Source organism: Sorex araneus, chromosome 1, assembly GCF_027595985.1.
Source record: "Sorex araneus isolate mSorAra2 chromosome 1, mSorAra2.pri, whole genome shotgun sequence".
NCBI classification, from domain to species: domain Eukaryota; kingdom Metazoa; phylum Chordata; class Mammalia; order Eulipotyphla; family Soricidae; genus Sorex; species Sorex araneus.
In genome coordinates, this window is record NC_073302.1 from 222,814,555 (window position 1) to 222,839,116 (window position 24,562).

Consider the following 24,562-nt stretch of genomic DNA (forward strand, 5'->3'; position numbering starts at 1 on the left):
AGAGAAAAGGGAAAGAGAGAGAAGAAAAGTGCCTTCAGTAGAGGCAGACTGGGGTTAGGGATGGAAGGAGGGAAACTGGGCACATTGGTGATGGGAAATGTACACTGGTGAAGGGATGGGTGTTGGAACATTGTATGATTGAAACCCAATCATGAGCATCTTTGTGTGTGTCTCATGGTGATTTAATTAAAAATAAATATTAATAAATAAATAAATAAATAAGAGGTGCGGGTATTACCTTCATCTCCACGAGAGCAATGAAGTCCACTAATATAGATCTGTGCTTTTTAAAAACAGATAAAGAGATAAAGGTTTTGGAATGAGTTATTGTTTTAAATCTTAGAAGGCTTGGAATCAAGAGGAGGGACCAGCCCCGCTGAATTTTGCTGAAGGACAGAGTGAGGGCCAAGAGTGACACTAGGGCAGCACGATGAAGGCAAATCATTGACTTTGGAGCACAAGCCCAGAGCCTTGTCTTTCTGAGTGGGAATCCTGGCGATATATGTATATATAAGATGATCAACAGTTGGACTAAAAGGAAGTTCAATAAATAGAAGGTTTTACTGATTGGGTCTGAAACTGGCATGTGCTGCCTTGCGGAGAGTAAGCTGCTTGTCCCAGAAGCATTTGGGAAGAAACTGAAGGAGCAACAGTCAGATTACACAGGATAGGAAGTTGAATGATGAAGAAATTTCACACGCTCCCAACTCCAAGATGTGCATATCTGTTCTGGGATAAATGCTCTTTTCTTTGTTCTTTAAACCTACTTTCTGCTGAGGCAGAGCCTATTCCTCTGTCCAGAATGAAGGCTCTTCTTGGCCTCTCCATCCTTCAACTTCAGTTAAGCTCCCTTCACCCAGATAAGGAATTGGGTGAAATGACTGAATTGCTAACTGCACTTCAGTGGTTCACAAAGAATGAAGCCAAGAAGCCTTCTGATCTCCAGCAATGGTCTCCAGATTGGGATTAGCTATACCAAGACTAGATTTTATTAATAGTTCCTACAACATAGCCAACCTCATTGTGAAGCAGGGAGCTTCTCCATCTGCTCAGAGAACCAGACTCCATGAAAACTGAGCACCAAGTTCAAGACCATGAATTTGGCTCTCAATATGTACCAACGTGTTGCTGGGAGGTTGATGAAACATTATCATAATGTACCCTCTCATAAGGCCCAATCTGGGCAGTTAGACCAATAAACTTGACGTAATTTTGGGATAACATATAATCATACTTGGGGGGAGAGCTCTTGCACCCTAGAAAAGGAGTTTTGGAAGAGTTGACACCCAAGCACTTCACTGACTCCAATTTTCCATGTTTACGAGGTTTTTTTTTCCTTTTGTGTCATACCTGGCAATGCACAGGGGTTACTCCTGGCTCTCCGCTCAGGAATTACTCCTGGAGGTGCTCAGGGGACTGTATGGGATGCTGGGAATTGAACCCGGGTCAGCCATGTGCAAGGCAAATGCCCTACCCGCTGTGCTATCGCTTCAGCCCCTATTGTTTACAAGTATTCTTACTCTACAAACTGTTGCTGGGTAAATGGAGATAGTCCTGGAGTAAACCTCCAGTTGCTGGGTTTTAATTTCCCTTTGCCTTATCTTTTAGGTCATCTACAGAAGTGCAAGATGCCTTCATGACTTACACTGTGTATGATGACACTATCACCATTAATCTCATCCAAGAGGCCTGCAAAGTTCTGGGTGAGTAGGCAAGGATCTTACATTAGTTTGAGTGTTGTCAGGCTGCCATGGCAAAGTCCAGTCAATTCTCATTGTACACAACAGCTATGTTCTGAAAAGTCTCTGTGATCACTGGCCTAGTAAACACACACTATTATGCCAACTGTATGACCTTGAGCCTGTGACAGTTACATTGAGAATTGGTCTCCTTTCCCTAAAGGAACAATATCTACCTTAAGGGGTTGTGAGAAGAAAAGAATCCAATCAGAACTCGAATATAAAATCCATTACTGTATGCATGGCATACTGTAAATACACAGTGAACCGGATGGTGAATGCTCATGGAGGTGGAAGTATAGCTGTGTTCTCTATCACTGGCTACCAGCCCTTCAAAGTAATGACAGTGGAATCAAAGAATTTTCTCAGCTCTCTGAGCAATGGTTGGCAAACTGCATAGAGTCCCTGAACAAATCTAGCCCCCTGCCTATTTTTGTTAATAAAGTTTTATTTGAACACAGCTATGCCTGTCTGTTTCTATATTATCTGTAGGTTTTTTATGCTATGATGGCAGAATGGAATAATTTACCAAACAAAAAGTACTATCATCCCTTTACAGAAAAAGTTTTTCCATCTCATGCTCTTAGAGAATCTTTTCAAATATTTTATAAATATTCTTGGGCCTATACTACAGTGGTGCCTGGGACCCCCACAGGGGTAATGCTGGAGGTCACTCCTGACAGTGCTCAAGGGACTGTGCAATGCTGGGAGAGAAACAGGGCCTCCCACATGCAAGGCGGGTGCTCTGCAAAGGAGTCACGTCCCCAGCCTGAGAATGGATCATTAAGAAACACTTTTTTAAATCTCTTTATTTAGAAACTGTTATGCACTAAATTATGTGCTCTTCCAGACCCATATGTTGAAACCTGAACTTTTCATGTGATTATATTTAGAAATAGGGCCTCTGGGAGATATTTAGGATTAAGTTATGCCCTTGGAGTAGGACTCTTATCTTGAGCTTTTACATTTTAGCTTTTGTCTCTCTGTCTTTGTCTCTGTCTCTCTCTTGATCGCTTTCTTGGCTCTCGGTCCCTGCCCTGTGTGGACTCAGTGTGAGCTAGAAGGAGAGCTCTTTGTAGAACCCACTAGGTTGGCCCCTTGCTCTTGGCCTTCCAGGACTCGTCTCTGGTGTTCTAAGAGACAATATGGAAGCACGATAAGAGTCACTTTCCAGAAAGAGCTGTTCTGTGCCATTTCATGCCCAGGCCATCTCTGTCCCTGTAATGGGGAAGCCCATGGTACAGCAGCAGTACCTTCAAAGAGGGTATCCTTACACACCTGCCTTAAGGCATTCACAGCTCCACACCCACTGAAGTGCAGAGACCAGAGCATGTGTCCACCCACACGACCAATATACCAAAGCTGAAGTGTGTCGCTATGATTTCTGCCAGTTTAGCTTAAAAAACCACAGGCATGTCCCCTTGTTGTTTATCTTTACACTTATTGGCTGGGATGCAATAGGGCTTATAAGTACGATGAGAGCACTTTTCAAATATAAAGCTGGGGTTCAAATTTGAGTAAATGCATGGAGTCAGGTAGAGTCAGAAAGCATGAAGCACATAGACGCTCTGCCTCTCTCTACAGAGAAGTGTCGCCCAGTTCCTGGTGTGAGTGCTGGGTCCTGCCCCAAGCTCCTGTGGGAAGGGGCAGTTACTGTTCAACGAAATATATTGGTTGGTTCAGACAAACTCCTCCCTTCAACCAAGACAAAAGCATGCTGGGTTACCACCCATTGGTGCTTTGCCTTCCACTGAGTGCAGAACAGCTTCCCTACCTTGACGCAATTGTTGGGACTTTTCCAGCCACTGTGCCACTGCATAGCTCTATGCTTTCCAATTAGCATAATTCAGGATGGGACCAGATGGCAGGTTGAGCATTGCATAAGGAATTGCTCTGCATATGAATAAGTGCCTACTTAGTGTGTAAGTGGGTTATTAGTGATCTGAAGTGACAAAATTCAAAACAACACACAACAGCTATTTGGCACAGCTGGGTAGGTCTGGACCTGGCTTGCTAGGAAACCAGTTACAAAATGCCTTTCAACAGTTAGCAATCAGCAAACGCCAACAAGCCGGTTCTGCCTCTCTCTCTCGAAATAAATCACCTAAAACTGGTAAAGTTCTGAAATTGGACATAACACTATTTGGTTTTTTATCACAATCCTTTGAGATGAGACAAGTAACCCAGACCACACAAGCAGTAGAAAATGCCCCAGTACCCTGACTCCAGAGTCTCTTGCCTCCACATCTGGTTGTCTTCACTGTGGCTCCTCAGAGGGGGTGGGTTGTTTCCCTCCCCACCCCGAGTAGAGCCCAGGCAGCCAAAGACCTCTGGAACCCAGTCACAGCCATGCTCAAGTTCTCTGTCCACATGTTCGAACGAGCCTCACACATGAAGGAACCAGCAGAGGAACCCAGGTGTGTGGGACCTGGGGCTGAGATCTCCAAGCCTGCTCAGATTGGAACTGGGCCTCCTCCACCCAGATAACCCATTTTCCAGTAGCTTGGCAGCCACACCCACAAACTGCCCCCAGAGCCCTTTAATCCCATCAATGGACAAGATTTAGAGACTATAGAACAATGCTTCCAAAAGCACATGACCTCTTGTAGCTTAGTTCTCCCTCCCAGAGAACCTGGCAAGGTGCCAAGAGCATCCTGCCCACATGGCAGAGCCTGGCAACCTCTCCATGGTGTAATCGACATGCCAAATACAGTAACAGTGATGGGTCTCATTCCCCTTACCCTGAAAGAGCCTCCAATGCGGAAGAATGAGTAAAGAGTGGCTGATAAAATCTAAGGGCTAGGATGAATGGAGACGTTACTGGCACCTGCTCGAGCAAATCGATGATCAACGGGATGGTGGTGATACAGTGATACCCTGACTCCAAGGCTGGTGTGGAAGCCAGATGAGAGGAAAGATTGACTGGGCGGGGAGGGGTCTTCAGCAAGTCTTCAAAATCAGATGGGTCCATGGGAGCCTTTGGCTGTCCTACCTGCTAATAAGGTCACAAGGAGAAATTCCCCATCAGTAAGACAGTAGAGGAGCAGGGGACATGATTCAAAGGGCTGGAGCACGGTCTTTGCACTAGGAATGCCCAGGTTTGGTCTTTAACACTATACAATCCCTCAAGCACTGCTTAGAGTAGTCCAGAAGCCCTACCAGGTGTGGTGGCCCCCACCCCAATAAAACCAGTAGGAACTTTGCATATCAATACCATAAACGGAAACATGATTGTGACCGTATTACCTAAGGCATGGTCTTTAGCCACCAGTAATCCCTATGCGAGTGGAGAGAGGTAGATATCCACCCATCTGCCAATCTGCCATGTTGGTTAGAACTGCTGGCCCATGGACCCGTGTGTGGGACAGGTACCAGCTTGCAGTTGGAGAGCTGTTGAAGACCGCTGACCTTAATTATAATAATAAAAAAAACCCACAAAGCAATGATACCTGAGGGGTTCCCTAAAGATGAATGCTGTAAGCAAAGGGCCTCAGGTGATTGCACCATCAGCAGGGCCCGCCGGTCCTTATCCCTCTCCCCTTCCCCACAGGCTACCCCTGCCCCTCTGCCATGGCTCCAGTTGAGCTCACTTCCAAATTCCAAAGTTCACTGGACAGCAGGGGCGGGAGGGGAGGTCGTTTCCGATCTTCCAGGTGAGCTGCTTTACTTCTTCACAGGCCCTTCTGTGCTGGAGTCGGTTCTGCAGCTGCTGGGTCTCTCTTCCCGCAGGATGCCTCATCTGAAGCTAACCCTCCTGATTTCAAGTGTTGCCTCCTACAACCTCTGGAGTCAACATGGCTTTTTTACATTCCTAAAACTCAGTCCCTCCCAATCATACAATATTTCTCCCTCATCATTGTGTGGTTATCCAGAAATGCTATTATTATTGTTATCATTATTATTATTAATTGTTGTGGCAGCCACTCTTAGAAACTCAGGGGACCAAATCCAGGACCTCATACATGCAAAATACGTGCACTTTCACTTGAACCACATCCTCAGTCCCCAAGTGATATCAGGAATCTCTTTATTCCTGTAAGCACTAAAGTTTTGATAAAAGAATGACCTCTTTTCAACTGAAACCTTTCTAAAATGCACAGCATACACTTCTCTGTCTCGGGAAGCAACACGTGTTTTTCTGGAGTGCTACAGGTGGGCAAGCTTGAGGAATAGTGGTATCTGGGAGATGGGAGGTGGGCATCTGGCTCCACGTGAATCCTTAGCTGGGACTCTGTGGCCTTCCTCTGTCTGCAGGCTCTTCTTAGGAGCCCTCCTCTTTGCCCAGTCTCTGGAGCTGTCATGAAGCAGGAAGGAAATATTTCCTGGTGACAAAAAGAGCCAAGTGGGAACATTTGAGCTTGTCCGTAATTCCAACTGGAAAGCTTCTAGGGCGCCATACCTGGGAAGCCAGCCTAGACACTGAGGGATGGTTATTTTCTGGCGACAGAGATGCCTTCTATAAAAAATAAGAATATATTTTAAAAGAACTTTTCACACAAACTGAAGAGTAGAAAGAATTGAATCCTGAAGTCCACGTCTGCTTTGCCCAGCTTCAATCATTAGTAGTACTTTGCCAATCTCGTTTCATCTCTCTGGTCCCTCCACCATTTCTCTGGTTTTGTTTTTGTTGGAATGTCTTAAAGAAAATCTCAAATTTCCAGAATTTTGCCTGTAAACATTTCAGTATGAGCTTCTAACAAGATAAAGACATTTTAAAAATAATCATAGTGCCCTGTTTATACCTAGCAAAATTCATAATATAACAGCAGCCCAGCTGTAGCTAAGCTAACATGGATAAATGTGGTCTTTGTGGTATGAATATATTAGATTTCCTAAGGTCTTTTCAGGACAATCAGAAAAATGTTATTTACTTTGACTTAATTTCAAACTTGCAGAAGGTTCGCAAGAATAGTACAAAGAATTTTCAGATACACTCCTTGTATATATTCCCTTAATGTTAACCATATCAGTTCTATACCACTCTCTAGATCTATAATTTTCCCACTGAATTGCTTGTATGTTGCAGACAAAATCTTTCTTTATCACCTCTCATTCTCTTAGATAATAACCATAGTAATGAAACTCAGAAAGGACATTGAAGAAGTGAATTTTATAATCTATAGATTATGAAAACTGACCCATTTGGCCCAGTATTGCCTTTTAGAACAAAAGAAAATACCTAATAATGTTCATTTTTTCCTTCCATTGCTTTTCCACAGTCTAGAACAATATTTGAGACTATTGTAGAGCACTGGTATTTGGAAATTTTTGTCAAAGATTTTGTAGAAGTCACAATTATCTAATATTTCCTTAACATTCCGTTCTGATTGTGCTTTTTTTGGCAGGAAGTCCTTCCTAGTTCCTCCTATCTGTGGGCAGATAATCCCTTCATTGGTGATAACATTGATTACTTAAGTATATACATATATATATATATATATATATATATATATATATATATATATATATACATGTGGCTGGAGTGATAGCACAGCCAGTAGGGCGTTTGCTTTGCATAGGGCCGACCCGAGTTCGATTCCTCTGTCCCTCTCAGAGAGTCCAACATGCTACCAAGAGTATCTTTCCCGCATGGCAGAGCCTGGCAAGCTACCCATGGCGTATTCCGGTATGTGCCCAAAACAGTAGCAAGTCTCACAATGGAGACATCACTGGTGCCCACTTGAGCAAATCAATGAGCAATGGGATGACAGTGACAGTGTGGGTCACACCCAGTTGTGCTCAGGGTGCCATATAGTATTAGGGATCAAACTCAGGGCCTCATACATGTGAACGCTGTGCTACCAATATCTTATCTCCCAGTCCAAGATTCCACTGTTACTATTCTTCCTTTTGTAATTGTATCTTGTGTAAAGATATTTTCATACTATGTAAATTTCTTGATGCTTCCCAGATTCCTCCTGCTCTAATTTTAGTTTAAGTCAATAATTATGATAACTGATTTGCTAAATATATCATTTTTATATTTACTAGTCAAATTAATATCAAAAGGGTGTAAAAAGTACAAAGGCATGCACGTGAAAGGGGGATGATGTGATGTGTGTTGTTCGTGGGCTCTCGGGAAGTCTTTCTCTCTCTCTCTCTCCCCGCCCCCCCACTTCATGTTTGGTGCTCTCGAGCCTCTGTGTATGGACTGGATCGGGATAGCTCCTCCTTTGCTCTGCTTCTATATGTGCTGCTGTGCTCTCTTCGGTCTCTCTATCTCTGACTCTGTCTCTGTAGTCTCTCCTCTGGTCTCTTCCAACCTCTCTCTGTCTCTGTGTCTTCTCTCCTGCTTCTATGTCTTCTCTCTTGCTTCTGTGTCTTCTCCCTGCCTTCTGTGTCTTCTCTCCTTTCTCCTACGTCTTAGTTTACATAGCAATCACATAGGTTGGTGATATGAAGGTGTGTTGAACATTAACAAATCAACAAAGAGGGGTAAAACCACTCCTCCAGGAGATTAACAAAATCTCATCTAAAGAGAGTACTCCAGATTACTAGGAGATCTGCTCAAGGGTGGGACCCAAACAAGGGTGTGTTGCTTTCTTACTTCCTCAGATAGTAATTCATTTAAATAGTTGTAGTAAATCTGCTTCAAATATTTCTAGCAATGTCATTCTGTATGAGCACAATAAGAGATATATAAGACTTAAAGTATTGGTTCTTGTTGAGGACATCTCACTATATACTCCAGACCACAGTCCTCAGGCCAGGTTAGTCTTCCTAACCCAAGCAGGGTCCTAGTCTCATTGATACTTTTGGTTCATGACAGCATTTGTTTATGACCATGCTCTCAACTCACAGTTGAGTATTGTGGTGCTTTGGCCTGGCCCATTTTGATGCCAGGGTGGCACACAGCTTGCCCTGGGTCCATTCCATTCCTTGTCGGGACCCTGCTTTTGGGGTGCTAGGAACTAAGGACACCTGAGTTGAGAAAGCAGATGCCCAGGAGTAAATATTATTGGAGTCAATCTGCTCCCAAGTTATAAAGCATAATATCAACTGTCTTCCTGTGTCCATACGGAAAGGACATTACTTTAAGGTAAACTAAGTTCCCTGTGGCAAGGCTGAAAGGACAAACCCTATGTTATCCTACATCCAGGAACAATTTCCCCCTCTCCTCTTATTTACTTATATCAATGTGTACTCGATATTATTTACTAGATTATAATTCATTACTTTCATGATTTATTTAATGCTCAAATTCTCTCCAGAGAGAACTCGTTCAAACTGATCCTGGTGTTCTCTGACACCTCCCCGTAATTCTATGGTTACTTCTTCACTTCTTGACATCGAGAGACATCATACAGTTTGGGTGACAGTTTGATTCCCTGCATCACATTGAAGGGTGTAGCCCCGGAGGCCTCCAGCATCCCTGGCATGGCCATGGTTACGGTAGCTCCAGGACCATTGAATCTGAGTTCCCCCAAAAACATACATCATGGATTCATCTTATCTTTTCCCTGCTCCAGATTTGTATTTGACATTTTCTAAAATAACTCTAGACGTGCACATTCACAAACCCACATGTGTACATGATGATGTTGAGCCACACACATAAATGTATCTAAAGTGCTGAGTCTTTTATGGCCCTGCTCTGCTGGATGTTCTAATCTACACACGAGCATCATTCTACATGTTCCCTTTCCATCCTTATGACTTCTTTTGCACAGGGTCCGTGAGAAAGCTGGGTCCCTTTCTTCACAATGTATTTGCTTACATGTGCAAATGTTGAGAAAGTTGTTTCAGAGTTGCTCACCCACAGGGCTGTGGAAAGGAAGTGTGCAAACAGCAGTCAAATGCTTGTTTAATGTTTTCTTTGTCTTTAGCCTGAGGACAAAGCAGTAGAAATACTAAGTCCAAATATTTTTGGGCTAATTTTTCTCTCTGGACAATTCAACACTAGTCTGCTGAAATACTGTTTTGTTAATGTTTCTGCCTGTATCCCATTTTGGGTTTTCCCTAACTTTATTGATTGTTTTTATTTTGAGGGTATGAGTCACTAATATGACTCCCCACCCCAGAACTGTTTATAGTTAGGCTCTGAGGAAAGTCAGCAACCCCACTGCTACCCGTTTTCTACCCTTGTACCTCATTCTGTTCAATGCCAACGGGAACCAGTCTTAAGAAGCGCCTGATTTTTCTTTCTGGTATTTAATTTTTCACAAATAAACTGATACATGCATAGTCCCTCACTTCCTTCAATTTCTTATTAACAAAATAGAGCAGTAAGAATGCTATGGCTCTCCTTTGCACTACCAAAATATTTCTATATTGGGAACATAACCACGTGATCTCAGGGGTCAGGGCCACCCCTAGAGGTGCCTGAGAAACCATGAAGTACTAGAAACCAAACTAGGGGGTCCCACAGGCATTCCAACCCTTTGAGCTATTTCCCTGGCCTCACTATAAAAAGTATTTAATGTGCCTCCCAATTTGTTCTGTTCTTTCTTGTATTTTCTCGCTATTTCTCATATATCTGTGACCCTCTGTAACTTAAGAGAGTCCATGAATACTCAGTTACCTGAGATAAAACTGGATAACAAAATAATAGAATCTGTACTTTTAAAAGACAACTTTAATCCACTGTCAGATGAGCCTTTTCAACCAAGAAGCCTACCCATGGGTGGAAATTGCCACACCCGGATCCTTGTTCAAGGAACACTCGGTCTCGGAACCAGATGTCTTTTCCTATTGACAGAGCCAGTGCCCAGAAACAAAATCACCGGGATCTGGAACAAGTCACTGCATGGATTTTTGTGGGTTACAGAATGAAAAGTCAAGCAGGCAAACTTTCGACACAAAGCTGCCACTGTCCCATTGCTGAAACTTTGCTTGTCTGGCAGACAACCCAAAAGAGAGGTCCCGGGAGAAGAGAGGCCACTGTGAGGACCGGTGCTCTTCCCGGCCAGGAACAAAAAGCACCTGCTCCAAGCACCAGCCTGCCTGAACAGCAAGGCAAGCTACAGGGAGAGGAAAACAAGTGGGAGGAAGAGAGAGGAAGGTGCAATTCCAGACCTGTCCGTGCACTTCCCAGGAGTCCTCCTCCAGGACTCATAAGCACTGCAGAGGACTTCCTCGGAATTAATTAAAGTTCCCTTGGGCAACAGCAGGTGGTTCTGGATTGCTGGGACCCATCTGTCTGCCTCCATGCAGCGAGGGCTGGGCCCAGAGCAGGAACCTGGGAGGAGGTAATTAACACAGGCTCTCTACACATTTCCACTCCACCATCCCTAGTGTGGACTAGACAGCCTGACCAATGCATCTGCGGGTCATATGTAACTACCTCTGTCAAGTCCAGAGCAACTGAGTGGGGACTGTCCCTTGTCAGTCAAGAATAGATCACAGACAAAATTTCCTATGGTCTAGTTATGAACAATGATCGAGAGGGAATGTGCTGCTTGTAGGAACTAGGAGAGGCATGAAAGGATCCGCCGCTCCTCTGATCCCTCTGTCTCTGTTCCAGTGCTCGGGGATGGCTCCAGAGGGCCAGGGAGTCTCTTCATTGTAATTCCAGACCCAGATTGAATATTGCAGAATCTTGCAAGTGTCATCCCAAGCTTGTGAGGATTGAATCCACAGGCTGCCATAAACCCAACTGTTCCATGAATGTTCCCAGCAATTACTTGGCATCCTTAGTCACTACTAACAAGCAAGAAGGAACATGTTCTCACAGGTGTGCCAGGCTGCCAGCATCTATGTGTCCATGTGTCTTGTGTCTAAAGCAAACTGGATTGACACATTTGATCTCTGTCCAGTAGGAGTTGGTTGCAGAGAATGAGACTAACAAACACATAAGGAGGCAAACACACACACACACACAAAGACACACACTCACACTCACACACACAGACTGTCCAAGCTTCAGGGTCTCCTGGAAAGTCATCAATAAACTCACAGGCTGGACATTTATTCAGTACAATATCCTGACCCTGGTTCCCAACGTTTAAGTTATTGTTTAAGTTGACAGAGATATTAAAAAAAATAAGTAAGGTCATCAAACTTCAATGGGTACATCTAGAGAGGAGACTGGGATATTTCATACAGCCAATCAGCAGACACCCTTTATTTCCTATTCTGCTTTCTCCTGTGTTGCCCTTTAATCTTGAAGACCCTAAACTGTTTTGTTCTATTCATTCCGGGGCACATTATTTGCTGCCTGTGTATGTTCTAAGACCTACCCAGAGGTCTATGCCAACCTTGGGGACATCGAGCACAGAAACACTGACACCAGAGTTGGAGCCTTAGTCCCTCTGTGTGATTTTGGTTAATTCACAAAGATGAGTTAGCTTGAAAAGCACTCAAGTGTGAAAATAGGGGTGTGGTAAGGCTTCCTGACTTACAAGTCTTGGGCGTGAATGACATTAATTACTTTAAAACTATAAAATAGTCTGACAAACCATGGGCTGCCCCTCCAGGGCTCATGGCTTGTGAGACATGTGGTAGGAGTGGCAATCCAGAAACACCACAAACAGACCCCCAGGTATTTACTATGAACCTGCTTTGTCTCTAGCAAAGACACAAAAGCAAAACCAAACACACACTAAAGAAAAACACATCAAACTAAGGTCACTGCCCTCAGAACACTTGGAGAGTTAGAAGGGAAAAATACCAGTAACATTTAGGGAAAGAATTTAGTGTGACCTGGGATTTTTTCCAGAATCTTCATGGATGTGCCATGGGAATAGCTCTCTGCAGGGCGACCAGCATGCAGGGATGATGGGAGGGAGGGGAAAGCAATGGAATACACCTGGGGTGAGTCAGAAATGCCTGTCCTACTTCTGTCATGTCTCTGAGATTGCTCTTCCACCCCCTTCAGTGTCATTGTACTTCCGGGTTGCTATGTGGCAGGAGGAGGAGGCCAGAGGAGTCTCCAGGGAGCCTCCTTCTGGGCACCAAGTGGAACCAGCACGAGGAGGTGGCTGTTCTGCACCCTCTTCCGAATTGCTGAGAAACTGCTCCCATGGGGAACACAAAATAAGGTTGGGTGGGGGTGCACTCGTGTTTCGGGGGCACGCTGAGAGTGCCACTCCTCATGTTCGCCCATTGCACGGAGAGGTTGAGGAAGGTTTCACTGGTGGAGAAAGGGCAGTCAGAGGGAAGAGCTGAACACAGTCTCTGTCACCTCAAGGTGAACCCCCAGAGGAGAATCCACCCCCTCGAGGTGTTTTGATGCAAGTGAATAATTTGGTTCTGCAGGTGTCTCCATGGAAACCGTCCTGAAGCTCTTTGGAGAATACTTCTTTAAGTTCTGCAAGATGTCTGGCTATGACCGGATGCTGCGCACGCTGGGTGGCAACCTCACAGAGTTCATCGAGAACCTGGACGCCCTGCACAGCTACCTCGCACTCTCCTACCAGGTGAGACCGGAGTCAGTGCCTCATCCTGACAGGAAACAAAGGCCTGGGCACCTGTTCTGGGGGTCTCTCTTCCTCCGGGCAGAGGGTGCGGTTGCAATACCTTCACAGAATCCTGCGTTCTGGTGTCAGCAGGGCAGAGGAGCTCTTGGTCAATCAAGGAAAGGGAACTAGATACCTGTTGGCCACTTTTGCAAACTGGCACAATCCAAGGAAAGTATGTGGGAGCATTCAGCTCTGGGATGGAGAATGGCCCAACATGATCGCGGCTGAGTAGGGGAAACTTCAAAGTTTGATAAGGGTGGAACAAAGGTTGGGAAAGAATCAGGGTTCAGTGAATTATGCAAAACTCCTCAAGTTTCCTGGCTTGATGGAGCTGAAAAATAGTTCCTGCAGCCAGTCATTTACTCGTGTATCAGAAGGAGACTTGACAGAGCCAGGAGGCCACCCTGGAAACCATCCAACTCTGATTACCCCGCAGAGGGAAGGCCTGAGGTGTCAAAAAACTAATTTCCCTCTGGGGCTCTATCCTCTTAGAGTTCATGTCCCTATTTGCATGCTTTGGAAATTATTGGAATTCAAATGCCTAGTCTTTCTGTTCTGTTCTACAAAAGAAAATGTCCTGTTGAAAGCAGCATTTCATATTTTACAATAGCCTATTTACATTTATTGTGTATAAAATAGTTTCATATATTAGCATTATTAATATGTAAATTTAGTTACTATTTATTTTGAGAGTTCTTTACAGTTGGCCAAACTCTTTCCTCGTCATTTCTAAACTTGGAGGATTGTCAGGATACAAGGGGATTTTGCATACAAGAGAACCTCTGGAGGTGTGAAAGGGGGAGCCAGCTATTTTCCCCATTGTTCAGATGAGAAATAGAAGGTGGAAATCTTAATTACTTTAAGTAAGTCATTTTTACAAATTTTTACTGGAGATCTATCCTATTGGTACCAGCACTTCCTGGGGGCTTGAGGACACAGAGGTGAGCAAGCAGGACTGAGGGGCAGGCTGTCTGACCAATTCTGCAATTCAGTCAATCAAGTTATTTGTTTTCTCTGGATCTCAGTTTTTCATACATTTATTTAATAAATGTTTGCTAAAGGGCTATCCCACACCAAGTACCTTCTCAAGCATTGGGCAGACATGGAGCTGAAAAGGAATGCAATTCTACCACACAGTGACGAGAGCATTAGGAGAAATAACATGGCTGGAGGGCAGTACAGCCAGGAAAGTGCTTGCCTTGTACATGGAGACATGGGCTCTTCCCCCAGAACTGCATGTGGTCATCCCTGAGCATAGAACCAGGAGTAAGCCCTGAGTATGCCTGAGTGTGGCCCAAACACAAGGAAGGAAGGAAGGAAGGAAGGAAGGAAGGAAGGAAGGAAGGAAGGAAGGAAGGAAGGAAGGAAGGAAGGAAGGAAGGAAGGAAGGAAGGAAGGAAGGAAGGAAGGAAGGAAAGTTGCTGTATCATAATGGCACTTCACAAATAATAGCATCCTTCTTCTTCCTAGTATCTGTTTAGTATGGTCATTTTAAAATTACAGTTATTTGCACAGAAACTTTCTTTTAAATTTCTCAGTTAAAGCATTACTGTTAGGATACAGGAAATACCTTTCAATAAGCTTGCATAATATTTAATTTCACACCCTTCGTCTGAAAATTTGGCCCATATTTTCATCCACATTTCTGAGACAAAATGAATAATATTACATGTATTCAGTAAGTAAAAATATTATGGAATTATTGAACTAAGTTATTTATAAACATCAAAATCCCCTCTTGACTCCTAAGATAATGCATTGTTATTTTCCCCACAATTTAGGCAGAAAACTGAGGTCAGGGAGGTCAAGTATTTGTCCCCAAAGGTCCAGCTGCTTGAGCCTGAAAGGTGGCTGAGCTTGGGCCTGTGTTTCTAAAAATCATGCTCTAGTCCGTTTCTCATTATTTTCCTTTAACCAGATTCTCCTCTTTTATAAGGACCTATTTTAATATATAAATGAAAGAGAAATTGTACTATTAAAAATTTGGAGGTATTGACCAGAAGAATTTAAAGTAGAAACTTTGAGAAGTATATGTATATGTAGGAAGTGGCCTTAGCTATGGGATAATCAAGATGGAGGTGATCACAGAAGTGTGTGGATTTCATTTTATCCTTCCTTACTCTTTTACTTATTATTATTGTTATTATTATTATCATTATATTCTCTGATATGGGCTGGAGCGATAGCACAGCGGTTGGGTTTTCGCCTTTCACGCGGCCAACCCGTGCTTGATTCCTCCGCCCCTCTCAGAGAGCCCCACAAGCTACTGAGACTATGGAGCCCCACAGCAGAGCCTGGCAAGCTACTCGTGCGTATTGGATATGCCCAAAACAGTAACAACAAGTCTCTCAATGAGAGATGTTACTGGTGCCCGCTCGAACAAATCGATGAGCAACGGGAACGGGATGACAGATTCTCTGATATACATTCTCTGTCCCTCTCGGAGAATCTGGCACACCATAAAAGTATCCCACCGACACAAAAGAGCTTGGCAAGCTCTCCGTGGCGTATTCGAGATGCCAAATACAGTAACAATAACAGGTCTCATTCCCTTGACCCTCCAAGAGCCCCCAATCATTGGGAAAGACGAGGAAGGAGAGACTGCTAAAACCTCAGGGCTGGCAAGAACAGTAGAGATAAATACCAGGAGGATTACTTCACAGCTTAGAAGCTGGCCTCAGCATGCTGGGGGAAAAGGCAGCTCAGATAGAGAAAGGACCACCAAGCAAAGGGTGTCAGGAGGGCCTGCTCAGGATGGGAGATATGGGCTGATAGTAGACTATAGACCGACTATGATGCCCACTTAATATCTCTACTGCAAACCACAACACCCAAAAGGAGAGAGGGAGAGCAAAAGGGAATGAATGCCCTGCCACAAAGGTCGGGTGGGATGGAGGGGATGGGGTGGGTGTGGTGGGAGGGATGCTAGGACCATTGGTGGTGGAAAATGGCACTGGTAGAGGGAAGGGTACTCGACCATTGTAGGACTGAAACGCAAGCACGAAAGTTTGTAAGTCTGTAACTGTACCTCGCAGTGATTCACTAATAAAAATTTTTTTAAAACTCTCAGGGCTGGGATGAATGGAGACGTTACTGGCGCCCACTCAAATAAATCGATGAATAATGAGATGACAATGATACAGTGATACAATGATTATTATTTGAGTTTTGGGTCATACCCAGAAGTGCTCAAGGTTTACTTCTAGCTTTTTGCTCTGGGATCATTTCTGGTAATGTTCAGGAGATCATATTGGCACCTGCATATAAGGAAAGCTCCCTACACACCATACTATTTCTCTGGCTCCCATTTTAATGTTTTATAGGGTTTGGATGTAATTTAAATAATATCTTTTAATTTCTCTTTTATCCTATGCTTTTTATATGTGCTGCCTCAACTTTTCTTTTTGACTCAGTTAAAATATAGGCATAGACACACAAGCTCATACTTTATACATGAATACGCTTTTGAAAAACCAAAATTAATATTTGAGGGAAAAATGATTTTAGCTAGAAGTCTCCCTAAACATTAAAGGCAGTGAAGGTCTAAGGAGAAGACCACATTAGTCATTGCTGTTGATCAGACTAAAGACTGTGAGTGAGTCTATCTTCGGTACTGCGCCCTCATCAGGCGAAGCTGGGCAAAGAACCGCTTCCTAGATGTTCCTGCAACCAAGACTTCATCCTCACATTGACACATACGTACCTGCGTGTTTCAATGTCATTTCTTCCTTCCCAGAGAAACATCATCTCTTTGGACGCATTTGATTTTCTAAATGTGCAATGTTAGAATACAGATGACATTATCCTCACAGAACAAGAAGTGGATTCTTCACTGTTTATAAATGCCTTGGAGCTCTTGATCTTTCCACAAGTCACTTGGTCCCAAGCCAAACATCATATCAGGATATTCATGCAATATGGAAAAAGTATAGAACTGTGGAAAAGCTCCCACGGAGTTACAAATACCCCATGATTAGTAAGCCTCAGTTCTGTCCTCTCTAAAATCAGTATAGTAAAAAATTCACTATATCACTGTATCACTGTCATTCCATTGTTTGCCCAAGTGGGCACCAGTAACGTCTCCATTTGTCCCAGCCCTGAGATTTTTTTTAATTAATAGTTTATTTTTAATTAGTGAGCCAACGTGAGGGTACAGTTACAGATTTATACATTTTTGTGCTCATGTTTCTCCCTTACAAAGTTTGATAACCCATCCCTTCACCAGTGCCCATTCTCCACCACCAGTAAACCCAACATCCCTCCCCCCCTCCCCAGTCCCGTCTCCCCCCACCCCACACTGCCACTATGGCAGGGTATTTCCTTTTGTTCTCTCTCTCTGATTAGGTGTTGTGGTTTGCAACAAAGGTGCTGAGTGGCCATTGTGTTCAGTCTCTAGTCTATATTCGGCACGCATCATCTTTCCCCCACATGACTTCCAACCACATTTTACTTGGTGTTCCCTTCTCTGAGTTGCCCAGAATGAGAGAACAGCCTCCAAGCCATGGTGACAACCTCCTGGTACTTATTTCTACTATTCTTGGGTGTTAGTCTTATAGTCTATTATTCTATATTCCACAGATGAGTGCAATCTTTCTATGTCTGTCTCTCTCTTTCTGACTCATTTCACTTAGCATGATACTTTCCATGCTGATCCACTTATATGCAAACGTCATGACCTCATTCTTTCTAACAGCTGCATAGTATTCCATTGTATAGATGTACCAGAGTTTCTTCAACCAGTCATCTGTTCTAGGGCACTCGGGTTTTTTCCAGATTCTGGCTATTGTAAATAGTGCTGCGATGAACATATAAGTACAGATGTCATTTCGACTATACTTTTTGGCTTTTCTGGGATATATTCCCAGCAGTGGTATTGCTGGGTCAAATGGGAGCTCAACCTCTAGTTTTTTGAGAATCGTCCATATTGTTTTCCAAAAAGCCCTGAGATTTTAGCAGCCTCTTCATACTCATCTTTCCCAACGATTGGAAGCTCATTCAGGGTCAGAGGAACGAGACCTGTTATTGTTACTGTATTTGGCATATCGAATACGCCACAGGGAGCTTGCCAGGTTCTTCTGTGCGGGCAGGGTATTTTCGGTAGCTTGCGGGGCTCTCCAAGAGGGACGAAGAATGTATGTCAGAGAATACAAGCAAGTATGTTAAAACCAAACACATGTGTGCTGCTTAGGCACATCAGTGGGCTAGACTATGAGCTTCCAGGATCTTTGTTTTATATAGTCTCTGGATCTTGACCATTGATAGGATTACACAGTGCCGGGGGCAGTTTCTGGGTGTGACTGCCAAGCTACTGGAAAATGGGAGGTCTGAGTGGAGGAGGCCCAGTTCTGATCCGAGGAGACTTGGAGATCTCAGCCCTGGGTCCCACACACCTGGGTTCCTCTGCCAGTTCCTTCATGCATGAGGCTCATCGAAGCATGTGGAGAGTGGCCTTGAACATGGCTATAACTGGGTTCTGGAGGCTTTTGGCTGCCTGGGCTCTGTTTGGGGTGAGGAGGGAAACTCAACCCACCCCGCTCCGAGGGGCCTCAGTGAAGAAAGCCTGGTGCGGGGTAGGAGATTCTTCGTTAATTGTAAAAAATTAACAATAACAAAGTACTTGTCAGAGTGAGTTAGATAGGAGATTAAATACAATACAAAATTATTGACATTTAGGAACCAGAAACCAGGACAGATTGTACTTTTTTTATGTAGAGTAGAGGGCAGTTACAATGAATACAGTGATATTGGTTCTCAAATCTCAAAGTGGCATTTAAACAATGTGTATGCACTGGAGGAAATGTCTTTGAACTTTTGACCAGGAGATGAATGCACCCTCATTTCGCGTGGAAAGAAGAGCAGATGGGGAGATGCTTCTTCATTACTACTCAGACAGAAGTGGTCTATGCCACATAGTACCAGGTATGGGGGGGGGGGTCCCTTTAAGCAATCTCAGAGCTGTAAGACTCTTTGCAATATTAAGCCTTTAAAATACATTTGTTAGCTGTCAAAAGACAGATTTTTTTGTGTGTTAGCACATAAAATGATACAGGTTTTATGAAGTTGTGAGAAAATCTGCATGTATTATTTTGTGTCAACTATTTTTTTTGCGTTCACAGTTGCTGGAAAATCACTCACCTACATTTTCACATAGTTTTAAAAACTATGAACTTTAAAAGGGCCAGGGAAGTAGTGCAAGTGGTAGAGGACATGCCCAGCACGTGCAAGGTCCTGGGTCTGATCTTGGTACCACAAGATCCATGAACACTGCCAGTTGCAGTTGTTGCAAAATAAAACTTGTGAACTTCAACAGCTGAGTAATATTTCTTATTGCAAGCATGAGATAGTTTTCTATTGTTAAACTCTTAATTAACACCACTCCTTTTCTGCTATTTTTAATTAATTTATTTTATTGTTTCCTTTGCTGCTTTAAACAGTGTTATGATAAATATTTTCATGCCCATTTCCCCCATATTTTATATTGGAATAAATTTCCTAATGAACACTTCTTAAAAGAACAGTTATTCTTTTATAACTGAGTTTTACTTTATTGTGAAACTATGAATTAATACTTAGTAATACTCAGTAATACTGAGTAATAATATTTAGTGAATTGAATGGTTTTTTTGAAATAAATGATTCCATGAAAGCAGAGCTAGGAACAATAATAGTAGAACTATATTAAATGTTTGGGAATATATAACTTAAGTATCTGATGTTAAGCCTATTTTAAATTTATTCAATATTTTGACTTGGAGACTTCATCTGGTAGTGCCCAGGGTCTATTCCTGGCTTGATGTTTGGGAGTTATTTTCTGATACGTTCAGGGGACTCAATGCTGATATGCATAGCTAGGACTCAAACTCAGTCTCCTGAATGCAAAATATGTGCTGAACCCACTGAGTTATCTCTCTCCATTCTCAAGTTATTATTATTTAAAATTTGATCGATATGCCACAGCTTTTTATCTTGACGCAGGGCTTGGGAGTGATGAACTCTGGAATATTCATCGAAGGTTTTATCATGTGATTTTATCAATTCTTTCAGGCACACTACCTTCTGCCAACCTTCACTAACCAGTGTCTTTCTGCTGCAGGAATCATTGAGGCAGTGGCCAAAGATTTCTTTAACATAGATGTGACCATGGACATCCTTGACATGAGTAAGGAAGAGGAGAGAACCGGAAAGAAGGAGCATGTTGTATTTCTAGTTTTACAGAAGTCTCACAGACAGATAACAAAGGCAAAGCGCAATAGTCAAGACATCCAGAGAGACCGAGAGGTATTGTTTGATATCTTCAGAAAGAAAGTTTCCTTTAGTGGAGCTAGCAATATTAGACAATTAAAGCTAAAACCAAAATCAACTACACTACCTAACAGTGAAACAAAGGCAGGGTTAATCTCAGCACTGAAGACATTCTGAGTCAGAAAATTCTTTGTTGTGATGGGCTGTCCCGTGCATTGTAAGCTGTTTAGCTCCATTCCTGGTCTCTGTCCACTAGAAGCTAATTAACACCCTTGTCTCCCCTGTTCCATCCAATCATGATAATTAAAAAACTGTCTCCTGGTATTTCCAAGTGTTTCCAGGGCAAGGGTAGCAAACAAAAATCACCCCTCAATGGGAACTACTGGGTAAAGGTAACCTGGTTACCTTTAAAGGTTTTATGTGAAGTACCACACATCTTTGCCTATAATCAAGTGGCCTATTTTGCAATCCTCCTAGTGAAGAAAACTGAGCTTTCAAAGCTTTAGTACCCACTTCTGCACCAGGGGCCAATCAGGGTCTGTAATCAACTATTGGCCCTGTGATTCTCTATGTTAATGGCAACCTGGGGAGTGACCAGTATCTATTTAGGTACCACATTATTATGCACACAGCACTCTGGTCTTCATCACTTGAACAAATATTCAGGTAAGTCTGTGAGCCTGGAACCCTGGTGTATATATACCTTCAGAGCCAGTCATCCTAAGACCTGTTTGTTACAGAATTTTCTTCAACCCCAGCAAGAGATAGTGTTCATGCCAGTTCCCTGTGAGTTTCCTTATAATCAATCATTCTTTGTTGGGGAGGGATTTTGGACCACACATTTTGGCTCTGAACTCAGGAATTATGTCTTGCAGTTCATGGGCAACCTTATGGGATGATGGGGATCGACCCCAGGTTGGCCATGTGCAAGGTAAATGCCTAAAGTACTCTACTATCTCTCATTCTTTTAAAATTTCTAAAGTTTATTTGAGCACCGTGATTTACAACACTGTTCATGATAGAGTTCCATGCATTCAGTGTTCCAATACCACAGCCCACACCAGAGTGTCTCTCCCCTCTACCATTGTCTGAGGATCCTCTTAAACCACCCCCTCCGCACTCCCTCCTTCTGGCCTCTACTTGGTGATCTCAGTTCTGTAGACCAGTTCTCAGGTTCTGTTACTTTGGTCATTTGTTATTCTCTTACTGTGTTTCTCCTTACAATGCTTCTTTATATCCTACATATGAAAGAAATCATTCTATGTCCGTCCCTCTTCTCCTAACTTCACTTAGCATGATCCCCTCCATTTCCATCCGTGTACTGGCAAATTGTATGATGTCATCTTTTCTTACAGCCATGTAGTAATCCATTGTGAAATCTTGAGCACATCCTTGCTGCCTCTTTCAATAGAGAATTAGTACAACTAGATCTCAAAGGATTGGAGGGTTTAAAAAGTTTTACAGAAATTGACCTCATAACCCTTATGCTCCCCTGACCTGAATCTCAGAAAATGGAGTGTGTGCATATTCGTGTGTATGTGATGTGCAGTCACATGACCAATTATAAAGCCAGACGTATTTGCTTCTCTCCCTACCATCTGCAGGCCCTGGAGGCAGCCTTCCTTAGAATGAAGGAGAAATATCTGAGTGTCTCTCTTTGTCCCATAAAGAAGTCCCGCTGGGAAATTATAAGAAGCATCGTCATGTTTGGCAAAGGTGAGAGGATTCTATTCCTGGTTGCTCTCAGAGCAAGATGACTGTGTGGTGACATCTTCTGTGAGGATGACATTGCTGATTTCTAAACAGCTTAGATTTCGCAGGCATAACTTTTCACCTTCAGGCATCAGACTAAGCTGGTGAGATAGCTCAAGTGGCAGCACTCATGTCAAGTTTCCGAAATCAATCCCCAGATAACTCCCCGAGCACTGCGGAGTGGAGCCCTAGTAGAACCCTGAGTACCCAACCACCAGACCAGCATCTTGGGGTCACATCTCTGGGATGATTCTAGCCTAGTTCCCCAAGACCCCCTGGGAGTGGTTCCTATTTAAGAAACAAAAAAACTAACATTAGACTCTCCCTTGCTTTCCACGTTCCCTTTTCTTTGTGCCGGGTGAGATGGAGACTGTATCCCAGGGGGAAGATAAGGAGGCGTTCCGACACTTTCCAGAACTCCCCTTCAGATTCAGCTGTGGAACTGTGAATAAAGGCTTTGCTATCCGTAGCACAGTTACTGCATCTAATCCAGAAGGCAGGTATCTGGTCTGTCCCGGAGGACCTATATGACCTTGGACACGGCCTTGAAACTCCTTGGAGAAATGAAAGTGCACTCTCGAAGGCGCCCCTGAGTGCTGAGCTGGTGTGTCCATCAGCACCTAATGCCCTAGTCAGGACCAGGACCCAGACTCAGGACAGGGAGCTAGGGCGCCCCATCCTGCCCCATGGGCAGAGGCGACAGGCATCTGGGGGCTGAAAGGGCTGTACTTTGAGTCCAACAAGCCCTTGGCAAGCAAGTCAAACACTCAATTGACATCCTTTGTCTCAGAGATTTTCATATCAAAAAGGCTCCATTTCGAATCTCTAGCCCCTGCCAAAGAGGGCTGTTGGTTAAATTTTCACGTGCCACCCCAAACTGTCAGTCTAAAAAGCTCTATGGCAAATGTCCCTGATGCCGGGCCGGGTGCACATGCTCAGCTCCACTGGCCCATTGTCTGGCTGTCACCTTCTCAATGCCGACTCTGTTTTCATGGCGAGACAGACTCAATTGGCCCAGAAACTCTTCAGCAGCAGGCAGAAACTTGGCAGGGGGCAGGAGGGCTTCTCAACCTGGTAGCACGTTTTCTGTTTGTTTGAATTTGGGAAAAGAATGGCTGAGGCCATCTGGAGACGCCAAGAGAGCCTGTGATACACAGCAAGCAGGGCGCTCTGCTTAGGGGTCTTTTCAGATACTCTCCTGAGCTCCCTCTAAGCTGGGGGGTAATGGGAACTGCCTGCCAACAGGACTCTCTTCTCTCCATGCAGGGCACCTCGTGAACACCTTCGTGCCCATTTATCCTGAGCGGCTTTGGATAGAGGAGAAGACTTTCTGCAATGCCTTTCCCTTCCATATTGTGTTTGATGAATCAGTAGGAGAATCTTTGCTCTCCATAGTTTGAATTGGGGTGGGAGAGGGAGGGAAGATGTTGGAGCATCAGTAAAGACTGTGGGTACTAGAATTTAACCCAGCAGGACTTTGCCTTCCTATTCTCAGTGACAAGAGCCCCACCAACTGGAATGGGAACCTTCCTGGTAAGAAGGGAAATAGCCCCAAAGGGTTTGGAGGAATGAGTATCTGAGCAAGTGGCCTTCAGATAACAAAAAGTAACTCTGAAAATTGTTACAGTGAGTGAAGAAAGAGAGTGTCCAGGAGCATGACAGAATTAATCATGACTCCAGCTGTCCGGTAGCTACCTTGGATGTCTCAGTGTCCCTAAGCCGAGATGCTTCTGCCAACTCACACCACTGTCCTGTGGGGTTGTGACAAGGAGCAAGTTTGGCCATGATCTGTTTCTTTGGATAATATATATGTTCACCAAATTGATTATGAACTTACTTAAAGGACATCAGGTAAAATAAATTTGATCCTCAAAATAGGCAAAAAATACCTTCAGTCATCTATTTATTGGATTGCATAGAAATGGCTGAATCATCACTGAGCAATTGACAGCTCAATACAGATTCTGTGAAATTTGCTCAATGGAGAGATTGTGTCTGTTTACAAAGATTAGATTCAACTAAGGAAATCAAACCCCTAAAATGTGCCTGTTTTTCGATAGGGCCATGGTGATATTATTGCTATATTAACCTTTTAAATTTTCAACTGCATTTTAAAAAAAAAAACATTTTTTTTGACATGCTAGGCACAGACTAACAGAAGCTTAACGCTGCTTATTCCATATGCTATGTCAATCTCTGCTATCTGGTAGAAGCGGGTATGGCAAATGCAGTCAAGTATTCCTAACCAGTGCTGGCTGTGAGCTTCTTCCATGAAGGGCACTTACTTTGTTTCTTTTCATTTGGGTGTTCCCTAATATCAGTGTAAAATGTCTCCCCACCTCTGTGGTAGGCCCAGGGCTGCACCACAAAATAGGTTTCTTTATTTTATTTATTTATTTTTATTGAATCACCGTGAGAACAGTTACAAAG

General features: G+C 43.6%; 1 protein-coding gene across 1 annotated transcript in view; it reads left to right on the forward strand.

Annotated features, from left to right (window-relative positions):
- The first annotated feature begins 1,621 nt into the window (after window positions 1-1,621).
- LOC101552262 (guanylate cyclase soluble subunit beta-2-like) overlaps window positions 1,622-24,562 on the forward strand; it is a 51,362-nt gene continuing 28,421 nt past the window's right edge. The window contains exons 1-6 of the mRNA XM_055119642.1: window positions 1,622-1,703; window positions 12,936-13,096; window positions 18,958-19,057; window positions 20,232-20,416; window positions 21,985-22,096; window positions 23,399-23,502. Coding sequence (XP_054975617.1) covers window positions 1,637-1,703; window positions 12,936-13,096; window positions 18,958-19,057; window positions 20,232-20,416; window positions 21,985-22,096; window positions 23,399-23,502 — 729 coding nt within the window. The 5' untranslated portion in view covers window positions 1,622-1,636. The remainder of the gene's footprint in view (window positions 1,704-12,935; window positions 13,097-18,957; window positions 19,058-20,231; window positions 20,417-21,984; window positions 22,097-23,398; window positions 23,503-24,562) is intronic.